The sequence below is a fragment of the Strix aluco genome, chromosome Z (assembly GCF_031877795.1).
Source record: "Strix aluco isolate bStrAlu1 chromosome Z, bStrAlu1.hap1, whole genome shotgun sequence".
Classification (NCBI taxonomy): Eukaryota; Metazoa; Chordata; class Aves; order Strigiformes; family Strigidae; genus Strix; species Strix aluco.
In genome coordinates, this window is record NC_133971.1 from 50,160,780 (window position 1) to 50,174,675 (window position 13,896).

General features: G+C 38.1%; 1 protein-coding gene across 1 annotated transcript in view; it reads right to left on the reverse strand.

Annotated features, from left to right (window-relative positions):
- LVRN (laeverin) overlaps positions 1-13,896 on the reverse strand; it is a 37,425-nt gene that overhangs the window by 15,005 nt on the left and 8,524 nt on the right. Inside the window, 9 exon segments of the mRNA XM_074812113.1 lie at positions 1,936-2,012; positions 3,488-3,657; positions 4,744-4,809; positions 4,945-5,010; positions 5,320-5,463; positions 7,140-7,253; positions 8,619-8,773; positions 10,984-11,110; positions 13,216-13,355. Coding sequence (XP_074668214.1) covers positions 1,936-2,012; positions 3,488-3,657; positions 4,744-4,809; positions 4,945-5,010; positions 5,320-5,463; positions 7,140-7,253; positions 8,619-8,773; positions 10,984-11,110; positions 13,216-13,355 — 1,059 coding nt within the window.

The window sequence follows — 13,896 nt, forward strand, 5'->3', positions numbered from 1 at the left end:
CCTCCATGCCCCAGGCTGAGTGAAACATGTTCTACCATAACAGCACCATCTTCCTACTGTATCTTTTTTGCTGTGCAGATGTCTCACTCAGGAACAGTGACCAACACAATTATATCAGCAGAAGCTAAGTATGTAGACATTGCCCAAGGAGCCCTAAAGCAACGGGACAGGCTTTTCACACTGTACAGTGCAGCGCTGAATGAACATGCTTGGCTGCTGGTAGCAGCCAAGCTTGGAGCTTGGAAGTTTAACTTAACATGTTTAGAAGCAAGATAAATTAGCTCCTGCAGAGCTCTTTGCAGCAAAAATACACACATGCAAAATCAGTTTTGAGATGTTTCCTCTTCATGTATTGTTATGTCACTGCAGCAACCATTCCAAAGTTCAAGTTAAAAGTGTACTTTGTACCAAATCCCTCATTCTCATTTACCAAAACCATTCTGATGAATACCTCTGAATGACAACCTAACAGTTCTCTACTACAAGCCATTTCAATATCACAGGAACAAAATGGTAACTGAATTTGAAATTACCTTTATCATTTCTACCTTTGTAAGAAACCATTTAGTTTATTTATGCATCAAAAAGTCGAAAAGAAAATTAATTTTTTTCACTCTAAAACATGAATGCAAGTTCCTTCACTGAATAGTGTCTCATAAGTTTGATAAATGGCTTTCAAATACAAGTGGAATGTGTTTTAAAGATTGAATTTCTACTTTATCCTAGTCCCTTCAGGCAGATGCAACATGATGGGTTTTTTAATAACTTCTGTAGCTCTTAAGTCACATGATGGGTGAGGAAACAGAATTGGTATCAATTCAATAATACAAGCTTAGTACATGACTAGTCCTTCCAGGCAAGTGCTGCCTAACAATGCTTTTCCGCAATCTTCCGATTTTTCACCTTAGCAATCGCTGGTTTATCTAACTTTAAAGCATTCAGAGGAATAAACTTCCAATGTTTGCTTATTTACTTGTCTATATACTGTGAAATGATCACTGAAGCTATCTTGATCCCTCTGCCTGAAAGAGGGAAAGTAGCTTTTAACCACTGCAAACAGAGGGTGGAGAGCTGCAATATGCACATAGCATACTGTAGTTTTGCTCTTAAGCTTTCCACAAACACATCAGTCTCTGCATCTCCTTGTAACTGATTCGAAACCTGCTGGTAGTTCAGGGCTGACTTGCCAAAGAAAAATGACTACCCCATTCTAATGATTACATTTCTTCTTTCTCAAAAAGAATATAGCTGTTTCTTAGAAAGCACTGAAATGAGAAAGAACTGAATTTTTTATCTGACTGGAGATGCCCATAAACTCACTTTTCCATTATAAGTCTTTAAAACTTTTTAAAACCCTGCTCTTTTGATAAAAGTATTTTTAAAAGTATTTTTGCATAAACAAATGAAATTAAACAGTGTTGAAAATATTCTTTTTTTGTTTTTACAGATATCCATTTATGACAATGTTGGGTCATGTCATGCATCTGGTTTTAACTTTTTCAGTCTTGTATCTGCTACTTCAGCTGATCATCTTCTGATGTATCACAGCTGAGATCCTACCTATACTCAAAAGCTGTCATTAACATCAATGGGATCTGCTGGGGTAAGAATTATACAGAAGCATGAGGAGCTAAGAGTTTGGATTTGTGTACAAAACGACAAAATCAAAATTACTGTGGAAATCTCTACACATAATATGCATTCTACGTATTATTAAAAACATACACTGAAGTTTGATGCAACATAGGAAAAACTAATATATTAACCTATTTAAAAATCTATTGCTATTGTAACACAAAATCAGCATAACAGATAAACATAGACATTTCTGTCATAAAGTTTTATCTCCCTATTCAACTCAAATATATCCTCTGTTTATAGAAGTTAGGTGTGTTTTTATCAGCTTGGTTTTAGTATGTGTGAACAAATACTTACTGCTGCTTTTATCTAGCCACATTAAGGGTTGTGATGATCCATTTCTCATCCAAGAAATAGGAATAATCCATGTGTTACTTAACAAAAAAGAGAGATAATATAATCAATTCTTAGCTTAAAAAAACCCGTCTCAGCTGATGCTAAACTAGATTGCTGATGAGTTCCTTCTTACAAGAATCTCCATCTACCTTCTCTCCTCTCTGATGCACAAAACCTCACCAGATGGTGGTACTTAATGCTGGATCAGCACTTAGGTTCATCAAAACTAAGGGAGGTTTAGCATGGCTTTAAATAGGCACTCATGTCTAGAATACTGTTTAATGCTAGGTATTTGAATAACGCTGTATCTCTGTGCTGTGGCTTTCCTTTTTCAGGCAATAATTCTCCTCACATACTACAGTTCCTGTATTTTGGGGGAAAGTAAAGCTCCTTTTCAGAAGGGTATCTACTAAAAAAGGCCCCAGGCAAGCAATGCAGCTGTAATTCTGACAACTGTAATTTCCTTTCTGAGGGAATATAAAGCTCCTGTCAAAAACAGATGAAAGCTTCAAAACCCTGAAAAGTTCTGTAATACACGTCCTGGATTTTCTTACATTCACATGATATTGCCCCTTGCTAACTACAGTAACGGAACATTTGTAACGTGGAACACCTTATCTGGGCTAACCAAAAACGCTGAATGAACTAACACTCTGCAATTCCTGGAGCTTGGGAACAAAGGAAACTCTGTAATGCTCATCAGAATTGCTTTTGGCTGTTTGTATGACAAGCAATAGCAGCCAGGGAAAAACTGCTTTGGGTTTTGCTCTCCCTTACACTTTTTCCCCGTGTGAGAACTCATCTCATGGGCCCTGTCCACGCACCTCAATGCTTATGACAACCGCTGAATTTCATGAAAGTTCAATCCCTAGTCATGAGTTTCCAAAGTGGGTGACCAAAGGCAGCTCCTTCTAACACCATTTTTAGGTATCTAAAGAAACAGCACAGCTCTCAAAAGCACCAGGCACTCAGCAATGCTCACTGCAGGAACTTTAGACCCGCATGTCAGGTACTCAGCACTTCCTGAGAAAGGGGTCATTTATGTAAGTATGTTATTCATTTATGTAATGATTTCATTTATGTAAATATGTTATGCGTTAAATGCAACCCCTTTATACTTGCCAAGCAGAAAAGACTGGGAATATATGCACTGGAAAGAAGCTACAGCATGGTTCGTTGAAGTCCCCAGTCCATACAACTAAGGGATGAGGAAAGAAGAAAATGCCAGACAAAACTCCTGCCCTGCAACTTATTCATGGCCTGTGTCTGTCCTTACAGAGCCATTATGTGGCTGGAAAAGTCACTGCTCCACAGGAAAGCAACCTTCTGGCAGACCAAGAGGCTTGCAGAACTATTGCAAACTCCAGTCTCAAACAGATTTTACTTGACAGCTCATGACAAGAAAAAACATAACATTAAAAAATCAGATGGTCAAAACATAATGTTCTCAACTGAAAAGTTTCCTGCAAAAAATAGTATATAAACATACAATAAAAACACAAGCCAAACATACTTGTAAGAATCAGTACTGTTTTCATTTTTTTTATCAAGAAAATGTTCCTGACTGATTGTGCCAGTGGTTAGATTTAATGTTAAAACTGGAAATCCATTTTGGCACGTCCAGGAATCCATTATTTGTTTTACAGATACTGGCAAATGAACTTCATCCTGTGCATCTATAACCTGCAAGAGAATCAAGAATTAGAAATATTTACAGTAAACAGGTACTTACTGATATTGCCTCAGCAACACTCTAGGGGTTGTTCTAAAATATTAGAGAAAATAGAACTGTATAGAGACCATGTAACTGCTTAGCACTTTGCTGGTCTGTGATTCATGCAACAAAATCAATGTAACAAAGTCCAAAGGACATTACTGACATTATAATAAAGGCAGCATAAGTCTTTTCAGGAATTATGAAATACTGAGATGATATTTCTCATTCTTATAACCTGACTGCTAACCTTTCTCTTTTTAGTGTTAAAATACTTACACCTCTGCATGGCTGACAGACTTAATTTGTTAATTTAATTTAAACAAAGCTATTGGAACACAAAGATTTTTAAGTGACTATCTAATGAACAAACTGAATAGTAAAGACAAACTGAAAAAGATACTAAGCTAGAGTCCCAACTAGTGTGAACTGGTACAGTCTCTGTTGGCTTCAAAGATGTGACACCCTTGCATATCTGAAATGGTGGCACTCTCGTTCTTAACCTAAATCTGAGTCTACAACACACTGGAAGCCTTCTTTAGAGGAACAGGAAAGTGGAATTTTAAAAAATAAATCTATTATTAGTACCTGTTTTCTTATTCACATTTCTGCCAAAACCAGCAAACGGTGAAATGCTGACCTACTGCCCTGGGTATAGACTTTATTGGTTCTGTGACATATCAGCATCTTTGATCATCAAGCCCAAAGCATCACACACTGTGATCTGGGAAAACTTAAGATCCAGAAGAATAGGCTGTGCAATTTCATGTAGGCTTAGGCAATTTCCATGAAACCCAAAACTCCACCTGGCCCTGATTTCCCATCTCATCTTGCTACTCATTGTACTTAGCTCCACTGATCTCAGGTGCAATAAAGTAGCCAAATAAACACTTCTGAAGACATTAGCTGAAAGAGCCAGCAAAGCAAATTTTATGCAAGAGAAAGACTGCACTAGGGATTGCCAAATTCCAGTGCAGTCTTCTACAAGCAGTGTATGTCCTACATTTGGACTGTGCCAAACACCACAGCAAGAATACTAGAAATAAAATGAGTACCATCTGTATGTGGGTCCAGAGATTATCTTGGTTAGCATTTGAGAAGGAAAATTCTTTCAGATATGACTGTATGGAAACAAACAGAAGCATTAGAATTCATGAGGGTTCAATGAAAAACATCAGCAAGGCAAACAGAAATTTGTACAATTGTAATTTTCAAGCTTATAAATCAAGATGAAGGCATTAGTTTTTCAAACTTACAGTAAGTGCTCTGATAAACAGCTTCTCAGTCAGGAAACCAGAAAGCATCCAGGTAATAGAAGCCCCCTGGAGTACAAAAAAAAGCTATGAGAAAACATGGATTATTATTGCAATATTTTTTCAAGCTATATTCCAGAGAAGTTAGGCAGGCTACTCCTACGCTTCATATTTCACAGAGGTTAAAAATGTTTTCACCATTTCCTTCATAGCCAAATAGATCTGCAACATCCAATAAACTTGTGTGTGCAGCAGAAACAGATTTTGAATGACAAAACAACCTAAAAAAAGCATCATAATTCAACAGTTCCTCTCAAATCTACTTTGTACCATTAGTTTAGAATACACAAAAAACAGGAAGAATTTTGTATTTTTAACCTTGTTGTATGTGATGCTGTCAAACAGAGACATTAAAGAAAATGAGCCTTTGATCTTGTCTTCGCTTTCTGACAGTGATCGAACTCCTATTTCATTGTCCTCCCTTAAGACAGGTTGTACAACATGATCATAAAAGATTTTATCCTGCAAGACAAATATAAGTGATCTGAACAGAAAATACTTATTCTCAGAAGAGAATGTAGGTTATGGGGTTAGGACTAAGAAAATAGTCTGTCAATAAACAAGGAACAATCATTTTCCCCCCCTCCCTAACTCTCCTATGAAGTAAAAGGGACTGTATATCCAATCCTAACATTTTCCACATGCAACATTAGTAATCAGTGAAAATTTTACATGTGAGAAGACTGTGCACTTGGGCCTGACAAAGACAGTTACAGTGTAATCCTCAGGGAACAATGAATCAACTACAATCAACAGCAAAAGAACAAATACTGAAAACTTATTCAGACCTGTAAGCCATTAATATGGTAGCTTTTTCCTCCTAAATTCTGTTTCTCACCCTGAGCATTAACCTAAAAACTAAGCTACTGAGGGTCGCAAGGCTTAACTATGCAGCTCTCTGCTGTCACCTGGTGAGAAACATGGAGGGAAAATAGCTCCTTTGGTGTAAATCAATGAAGTTCTCTTTTTGTCAAATGATGATTCAATTTCCCCCAGCTGAATATCTGTCCTAAGACGGGATGGAAAATTACACAATTACAAAGGTAAAGAAAAAAACCCTAATTTTTTTAAACACTGCAGGCTACTTTGAGCACTTCTACTTCTCAAGGAGAAGAACACAGGCTTTCAATTAATGGAATCAAATTTCTTGACCAGTTACTCTCCTTGTGAACAGCCAGTAAATTTAACTTTCAGGGTTCAATTTGTAATTGGGTGGTGATCTGTGGCACAAAGTCTAGTTGGAGGCCAGTAACTAGCAGTGTATTCCAGGGGCAAATATCAGGTCCAGTCCTGTTTAACATCTTCATTAATGATCTGGATGATGGGGCAGGTTGTACCCTCAGCAAGTTTACAGATGACACAAAACTGGGAAAAGTGACCGATACACCAGAGGGTCATGCTGCCATCCAGAGGGACCTGGACAGGCTGGAGAAATGGGCTGACGAGAATCTCATGAAGTTCAACAAGGGGAATTGCAAAGTTCCAAAGGTGAGGGCACTGTGCACAGTCATTTATGATTGCACAGCCAAGTGCACCTTCATCTCATGGCTATAATTAGCAGTACCTATCCTCCTGTCTCAGATTTTAATGATGGATGGAGTTTTCCAATATGCTATGGGATTTATGCTTATTCCCATTTGGGTGGAATGGGAAGGAGTTTTACTCTGCTGTGAGATTAGCTACATGCATTACATTTGCCTTAGCTACAACCAGACATCCCTGGACCCAGTGGGGTAAACAGACTCAAAACGGCCCAGCTTAGTCACCGCCTGGTAAAGATACCTGAGGCATGGGATACTTGGAATAAGAGTTTGGACAGGCAGGGAAGGAAACCATCAGCTACAGGACCCAGGAGAGAAAGTTGCATTTGCTACAGACAGATCTATGGCAAAACACCAACTCCTTGTCACTGCAGAATCCAGATGTCCTCTGCTTCAGCTGTAGAAGAGCTGGGTACAATCACAGTCCCCAGCAGATGGAGACCCTTCAGGGAAGAGTCAAAACCTGATGGTACTTCCAAGGGGCGTTAAGTTACTAATACCACAGCTTAATTAAATCCCACCTCCCGTACCTTCATTTTCTTTGTTCATGCTGGCACTTTGCTACTTTAGCTTATTTCAGTAAGCATTAGTACTTACCAGTGGAAGCTTGGGTTCAACAAAGGTAGCTCCCAGGTACTCAAAGTAAGATGACAGTCCCTCATTAAGCCACAGATCATTCCACCAGTTCATTGTGACCAGATTTCCAAACCACTTAAACAGAAAGAAAAAATATCTCAACAACTCTTTGGACTGCTGTTTTCATTTTTGCAGGTTAAACACACATTTCTGTGCTGAAGTAAGTTTATTTAATGTGTACACTCAATTGAATAAAATGCTGGACATTCCTTCAGATAGTGAAAATTCAGTAGAAAAAGATGCACCTTGGAAAAAGTCAGAGGTTCAGGGCAGTTATTTTTTAATTACTTCATCTACAATTTCATACCATGAGTATGGATGTCAGGGTTTTATGTCCTTCTTTTACTCCATTTAATTTTAAACACTTACCAATAAGACTTAAATATCTAAAAGATCATATCAGGCTATGATTAAAAGTGGGGCATTTAGCAAGCAATTACAAAAACATTTTTCCATGTTCTTAACAAAAGGAAATTGTCAGGGGAATGATAAACAAAACTAGGGAAAACAACCATTTTCAAAATCAGCAAATCCCTATCTTGGCAAGCAATAAAACTTCCACAACAGCTCCTACATGCTCATATTTGACAGTTCATATTCAACAAAAAACTGATCTCTTGTGGATTTTTATTTGGTAATTCTTAAAAACCTGAACTACATCTTTGTTTTAAAATAGACTTTAATTAAGTACCAACATTTGTTTTATTGGCCTGCCATAAAAACACTCTGCTCATCTGAAGGTCTGAAAAGTTACAGACCTTGTCAGAAGGGCATACAAGTGCACTAGCCAAGTTAAACTCTTTTGCTAACTTTGTTGACTAAGTGCAAACAGTTGTTGCTCTGGCAAACAACAAGTTAAACATAGTCAATAAAAAAGTGAAACTGCATTATCATTCCAAACCAAATATGAAAAATTTTGAAAATATCTACGAAAACTGGACAACGGTCCAGCTACAGTGTAAAATGTGTTCATGTTAATTTTGTTCTATCATACCATAGGCTGTTTCTTACAGAAAAACAAATACCTTTTATAATATGTACATGCACTGCCACTACAAACAAATACTTACAAAGTCCATTAATTTTCCCACCAAAGTACTAAGTACACTGTATATAGAGAGCACTGGGTCATCCCTACAGTATTTTCTAGTATGTCTTACTGTGTAAGAAAAAAGACAAGTAGCCCGTTAACAGTGTTCTATCAATGAGTCTTGTGCACAGTATGCAGTTTGTAATATGACAGAATCTGTCAATATTTTTAATATTGATTTAGCAGTGGAACATATTTCAGTAGTTTCAATAGTCTTTCAGTACTCTAGTGCTCACACCCCCTACTGTCAAGTCTCTATTTTTCTTCTACTAATCAGTGATTGCATCACCAGCAACAGGGAAAAAAAACCCTCACAGGCAAATAAAAGTACAAAATTTTTTACCACATGCCTGGTGTCCTAGCTCATGTGACACAATTATGGCAATCATTGCCTTTCTGCTTGTGAATTTATCACTTGGAAGGTACATCAATGATGATTCTTGGAAAGTCATTAGCCCCCAGTTTTCCATAGCACCTGCTCCAAAATCAGGCAGTGCGACCAAATCTAAATTGATTCAAACAGAGGAAAAAAAGGTATCTTTAAAATTTTTGGAAGGAAAATGCTCACATGACTTTAATGCTCACACTGGTTCAGTGTGCAATTAAAGGATACTACATTTTAATCATTCTTTGCAGTATTATGGCAACACTCTTGCAAATGGTCTGTGAAATTTCTTCTTGTCATACTTTCAATCTATAATTGCCACTTTTTCAGGGAGCCTGATCTGTGTTGTATCTTGTACATTCAAATGTTTTGAACAAAAATGAAGGCTGTATTCTACCAATGCTAGGAGAGAATATATTCACTTCTGGCTCTCAGAATGAGTTTCTCTGTATGATTTTCTCCTGTTCGGGAAAGATCATACTTACCTTTTTCTTCAGCCTAGCAACTGATTAAAAAAAACCCCTTGCTCTTTCAGCTCTGTGAGTAGAGGGATCCTTTCCACTCGTATCTGAAAGGTGCCTTAGAAACACCATTTCTTTGTTTCCACAGTACGGCTGTTACCTCTGTAACTCCCCTTCTGCCTTATGCACAGGGAGCAGTTTTCAAGTTCACATGTGAGAGCTGGATGAAACATCAAGGATCTCAAAGATATACTGCCTAAATTCAGCAGCAAAGAACAACATTTGGAAAAGGCATACACAGCATTTTGGAAGCAGGCACAATCTTGTACTCCAAACCAGCTGACCATGAGCCAGTTCCGGTCCAAAAGCTAGGCAGTTAAGTGTAGTGCTGAACCCAAGCAAAGCTAGACTGCATCTCAGCAGGGATTATCACCTCAGGTTTACTGCAAAGGTATTTCACTTTCAGTGAGACATCCTTCAGCTTGGAACAAGAAAGCTCACTTATAACTGCATTAAAATAGGTGAAGAAAAACCCTTGAATATCCCTGATTTTAAATGTGTTTGTTCTTAATTTCACATTTTGCATTTGTGATAGAAATCTCTAGTATTTACAAGAGCTATTCTTGGTTGATCTAATCCTATTGATTTTTAAGCAAAACTTCAAAAAAAGTCAGTGGAAAATGCAGTTGGTATTGCATGACATCACAATGGGGATTGTAATGGATTTACAGCTTTCTGTAAAACTGAAATGTTATCTAAAAGGAAGCCTGCAATACCATTCTTCTACTTCAATGTTGTAACATTTTTATACTAATGAATTAATGTATTGACACTGCTGCTAAAAAGAAGAACAGAAGCATGAAACAGAATTGTCTACAGCCCTTGAGTAGCTTGTATGATTACTAAAATAACAAAACTTAAAGAGGGAAGACTGCATGTATTACATTTTCCATAAGAAGTGTAGTGAGTAATTCTGCAAGTTATTCTAAATACAGTGGGAGATAATACATTTACACAGTTGAAAATTCATTTCTTTCAAGTGCCAAAACACAGATTTGACAAATCAACAAATTATCTAGTAAAGAAAGGAGGGAAATTCTTCCCCCCCAGTCTTGAAATCTGCTAAGATCATGGGCAGGTTGAAAATTAATTTTAAACATGTACTGCCTTCTGTGCTCTCAATATTCTACCAATTTGTATAAAAGAGCACGTTTTCCCCTATTATTCATGCTGAAGCCGTTGGAAATCCAAGTGCAAGTAGTGGACAAACTGTACCTTGGCACTACATGATGGCACCCTTTTTTTTTGACTGAAGCTTGACTTAACTGATGTCCATTTTAAGTAGAAACAATGTTTTCCTGCAGGAGTCTTTTTTTCTGGGGAAAAATGTGCAGGAACATACAGCCAACTCACAGGTAAGACAGGGACATACTGAAGAAAGCAGGGAATGCTTTGGGGAGACATGGGTTACAGCAAGCGTGGATTTACTAGGAGGACACAGGGACTACAACATCCTTGTCTGGTATGGTCTATGCATGCCAGAAATAGCCACATGACTGAACAACTCCATTCTATTCACTTTCTAGTTCCATCTGTCCCTTTACTAGGAAATGATTCTTTAGTACCATCTGCCCCTTTATTAGGAAATGATGCTTTAAAAGCGGGATGTGAAAGTAAGAGTGCTGAGTTATGGGTTAATAAGAGCCATGATGCAGAAAGGAGGATTCAGTGAGTTAAAGCTTAGAAGTTTTATTCCATGAATGGGGTAAACTGTAAAAAGAGAACACTGCAGAAGAACCCATTGCTTCTGTGAATGTTAAACCATCAGCAGCCATTTCTAGGTCCTTTAAGAAAATAAGTAAATCTCACCTGTCTTTGGCAGTGGGTAGCTGACATTAAGTAAATCTTCCAGAAAAGAAAATATTGGACCTGTTATACTTAAAGCATAGTCAACATACCCATTTTTAACTGCCTCTTTCCGAGCCCAAATACGTATCTGTAACAAACCAAAGAAGCGTTAGACAGCCCTCATATTTTCATTTTCTTTACATCTCTTCTGTGAATCATTGTTTGAGAATGTTGTCTGTCCACACCAGACTATGCAATGAAGCTTTTAATGAAAAAATCCCAACTCAATTTTTGCTGGACCTAACAAAATGTGGCACAGAGCCTAATCCTGCTAAAATCTAGGAGAGTTCCAGTACTTCAAAAGGGCCAAGATTCGAATTCAACTATACATTGCTGGAACAAATGGACTCCTGTTTTCTTCTTTCATTAAATGGGAAATGCCGTCAAACTCTCTAGAACCACACATCTTAAGCCAACGTATTCCAGCCAGTGAGTCTGGGTGACAAACTTTCCTTCAGCCCACCACTCCTTCCCTGAAGAGAGAGAAATACATGTTCAGAGAGCATCTGCTATCCAAACATACACATCCCTCGTCTTGAACTTTCTCACAGCCTGAAACAGACCACTGGGCTCCCATTGCTGCTGGAGAGAGCAGATGACATCTGTAGCTCTGAGTAACGGAGACAGCAGCAGCAAGCAAAGCTTTCCTATGCCCATTTGCTTTGTCACATTACTGAAAAGGGCAGCTGCTTGCCCAAAGTAATGGAGTAGACTGAGAAAAAGTTTACACCTCCAACATGTACCTCTGGGTGCGAGATCCCCAGGTGCCTAGCAGCTCAAAACCCCCACATTTCTTGCATCTAAATGCAATACATGGTTTCACATTAGCCAAAACCTAAAAGCACAGTTGGGAAGCATCAGGATTTAGTTTACAAGGGAAAAAATTAAGCATACTCAGTCAATAGAGTATCCTCAGCCTCTGAGCCTTTCTTTTCAGCCAAGGATTCAGACGAGATTCAAAGACCAGATCACTTCATTTTGCAAAACCTAAACGCAATGGGCAGACTTAAAATCCTAATCCTAGCATGGGCCTTGAGTTATAGTACCAATATTTCAGGTTTTAAATTATTTACCAGAAATGACAAAACAGACACAGTGAACATGCTCACAGAAACACTGTGGAGGCATAAACTGAGCATCTCTGTCTGAAACCAAGGGATGAAATACCCTCTCTGCTCTATCTCACTGAACACAGGTGATGCCTCTTCCCTCTGAAAAATGCTCATTTGAATGTTTTGCTTTGCTGACTCCTGTCAGTACACATCAGCCCAAGAAAAAGGCACCACAGGCAGAGCTGTAAGCATCCAACATGTTCTATACAGGGGACAGCAGGTATGACATACCAAGTCCAATCTTCACTTTAAAAAGCAGCTAATACTGTGCTTCCTAGGTCACCTGTGCACTGTCATCTAACCTTGTCGCACCTTTCCCCAGTACGATGACAATGAACTAACCATGGAAGCTAACACCACGCTCTCATTTATTAAGAACAGCAAGTATGCACTACCCTTAATAGCTTTATGCTCGAGTTTACTATTTACATCTTGATACATCTTTTCCCTGTTGACTTTCAGCAACAGAAGGAAAGTGAAATAACTGGTGCCAATGGAGTATATTCTTTTAAAGCTTCCCTCAAGAAGCTTTGGCCATTATACTGTAAGAGCAAAACTGAATACTCACTGATGAAGAAATTTCAAACACAAAACAGTCACTTTTGGAGGCTAAAAACTGTGCCCACTGAAGAATAAAAGGTTAAAACAGTAGTATACAAAGTGCTTGGAGCACAGTATTGCTCCTACTGACGTCATGACACTGCTCCTCAAACGGGCGTTGAAGAACAAGGCACTGAACTTCGGTGGCTTGTCACAGCAGTGGAAATGGATATTTTTTCCAACTGAGACAGCTAAGAAGATAAGAAGACCCTGAATTATGACCAGTACTTTCTGCAGAGTAGCCGCTCCTGAAGTTTTAACATACAGAGCCCATACCTACTTGTGGAATTGTATTAAACAAACAGGACATGACAATAATTCTCCTAAAGGAAAGCTTCCTCCAGAAGTATCTGCAGGATAAATGTTAGCCGTTTTGTCACATAAGCAAATGGTTTTGGAATGGAAAGCACAGTTAATGTCTGTGATATCTTCTAAAGCACATGATGCACCACAGAGCCAATTTATGCGGCATCATATTTACCTCATTTCCCCGCTCGGTTCTGGTGACATAATCAAAATCACAAATCACAAAAGCAGTCAAGTAAGTTGACATTTTCAGCGAAGTGTTAAATGTGGTAACAGTCCACAGGCTTCCATTTTCATCCTTCATTTCAGATACATCTATAAAAAATATCAAAGAAATATTCAAACCATTTCTCTTCCATAACAACCAAGGAATTTTGTGTTTTCTGCATGTTTTTTTAACATGCACTAACTTCGTATGTTTCTGGTAGGAGGCAAGCAGCCAGACTCATTGCTACTGTCATGTATGAGAGTTGTGACCTTCCAGACAAACACCAAAAATCCACTCTCAAGTTTCTTAACTGAAGTCTTGGAAGGATATCAGACAGCGTCAGTTTTAGGATGTGGGCAAACTGTGGACAATTTATCCCATGCTGCATATGTCTAAAATGTATGATCTATTATGATTCAAATATAGCTCATGTGTTCCTGAGAACTATGAAATACTTAATCAGATACCTTCCTTCTAAATAAGGGGGACATGAACAAGATTGTCAGTGGAAGAAAATGCTTCAAGACATTCCCACAGAGACCCCCATCTATTATAATTCCTAAATTACTTAGCTTCCATGCTAATCTCATAAAACTTTCTTTTTATGGATTAACATTATTTAGGTGAAAAATAAAGATTCATTAAGAA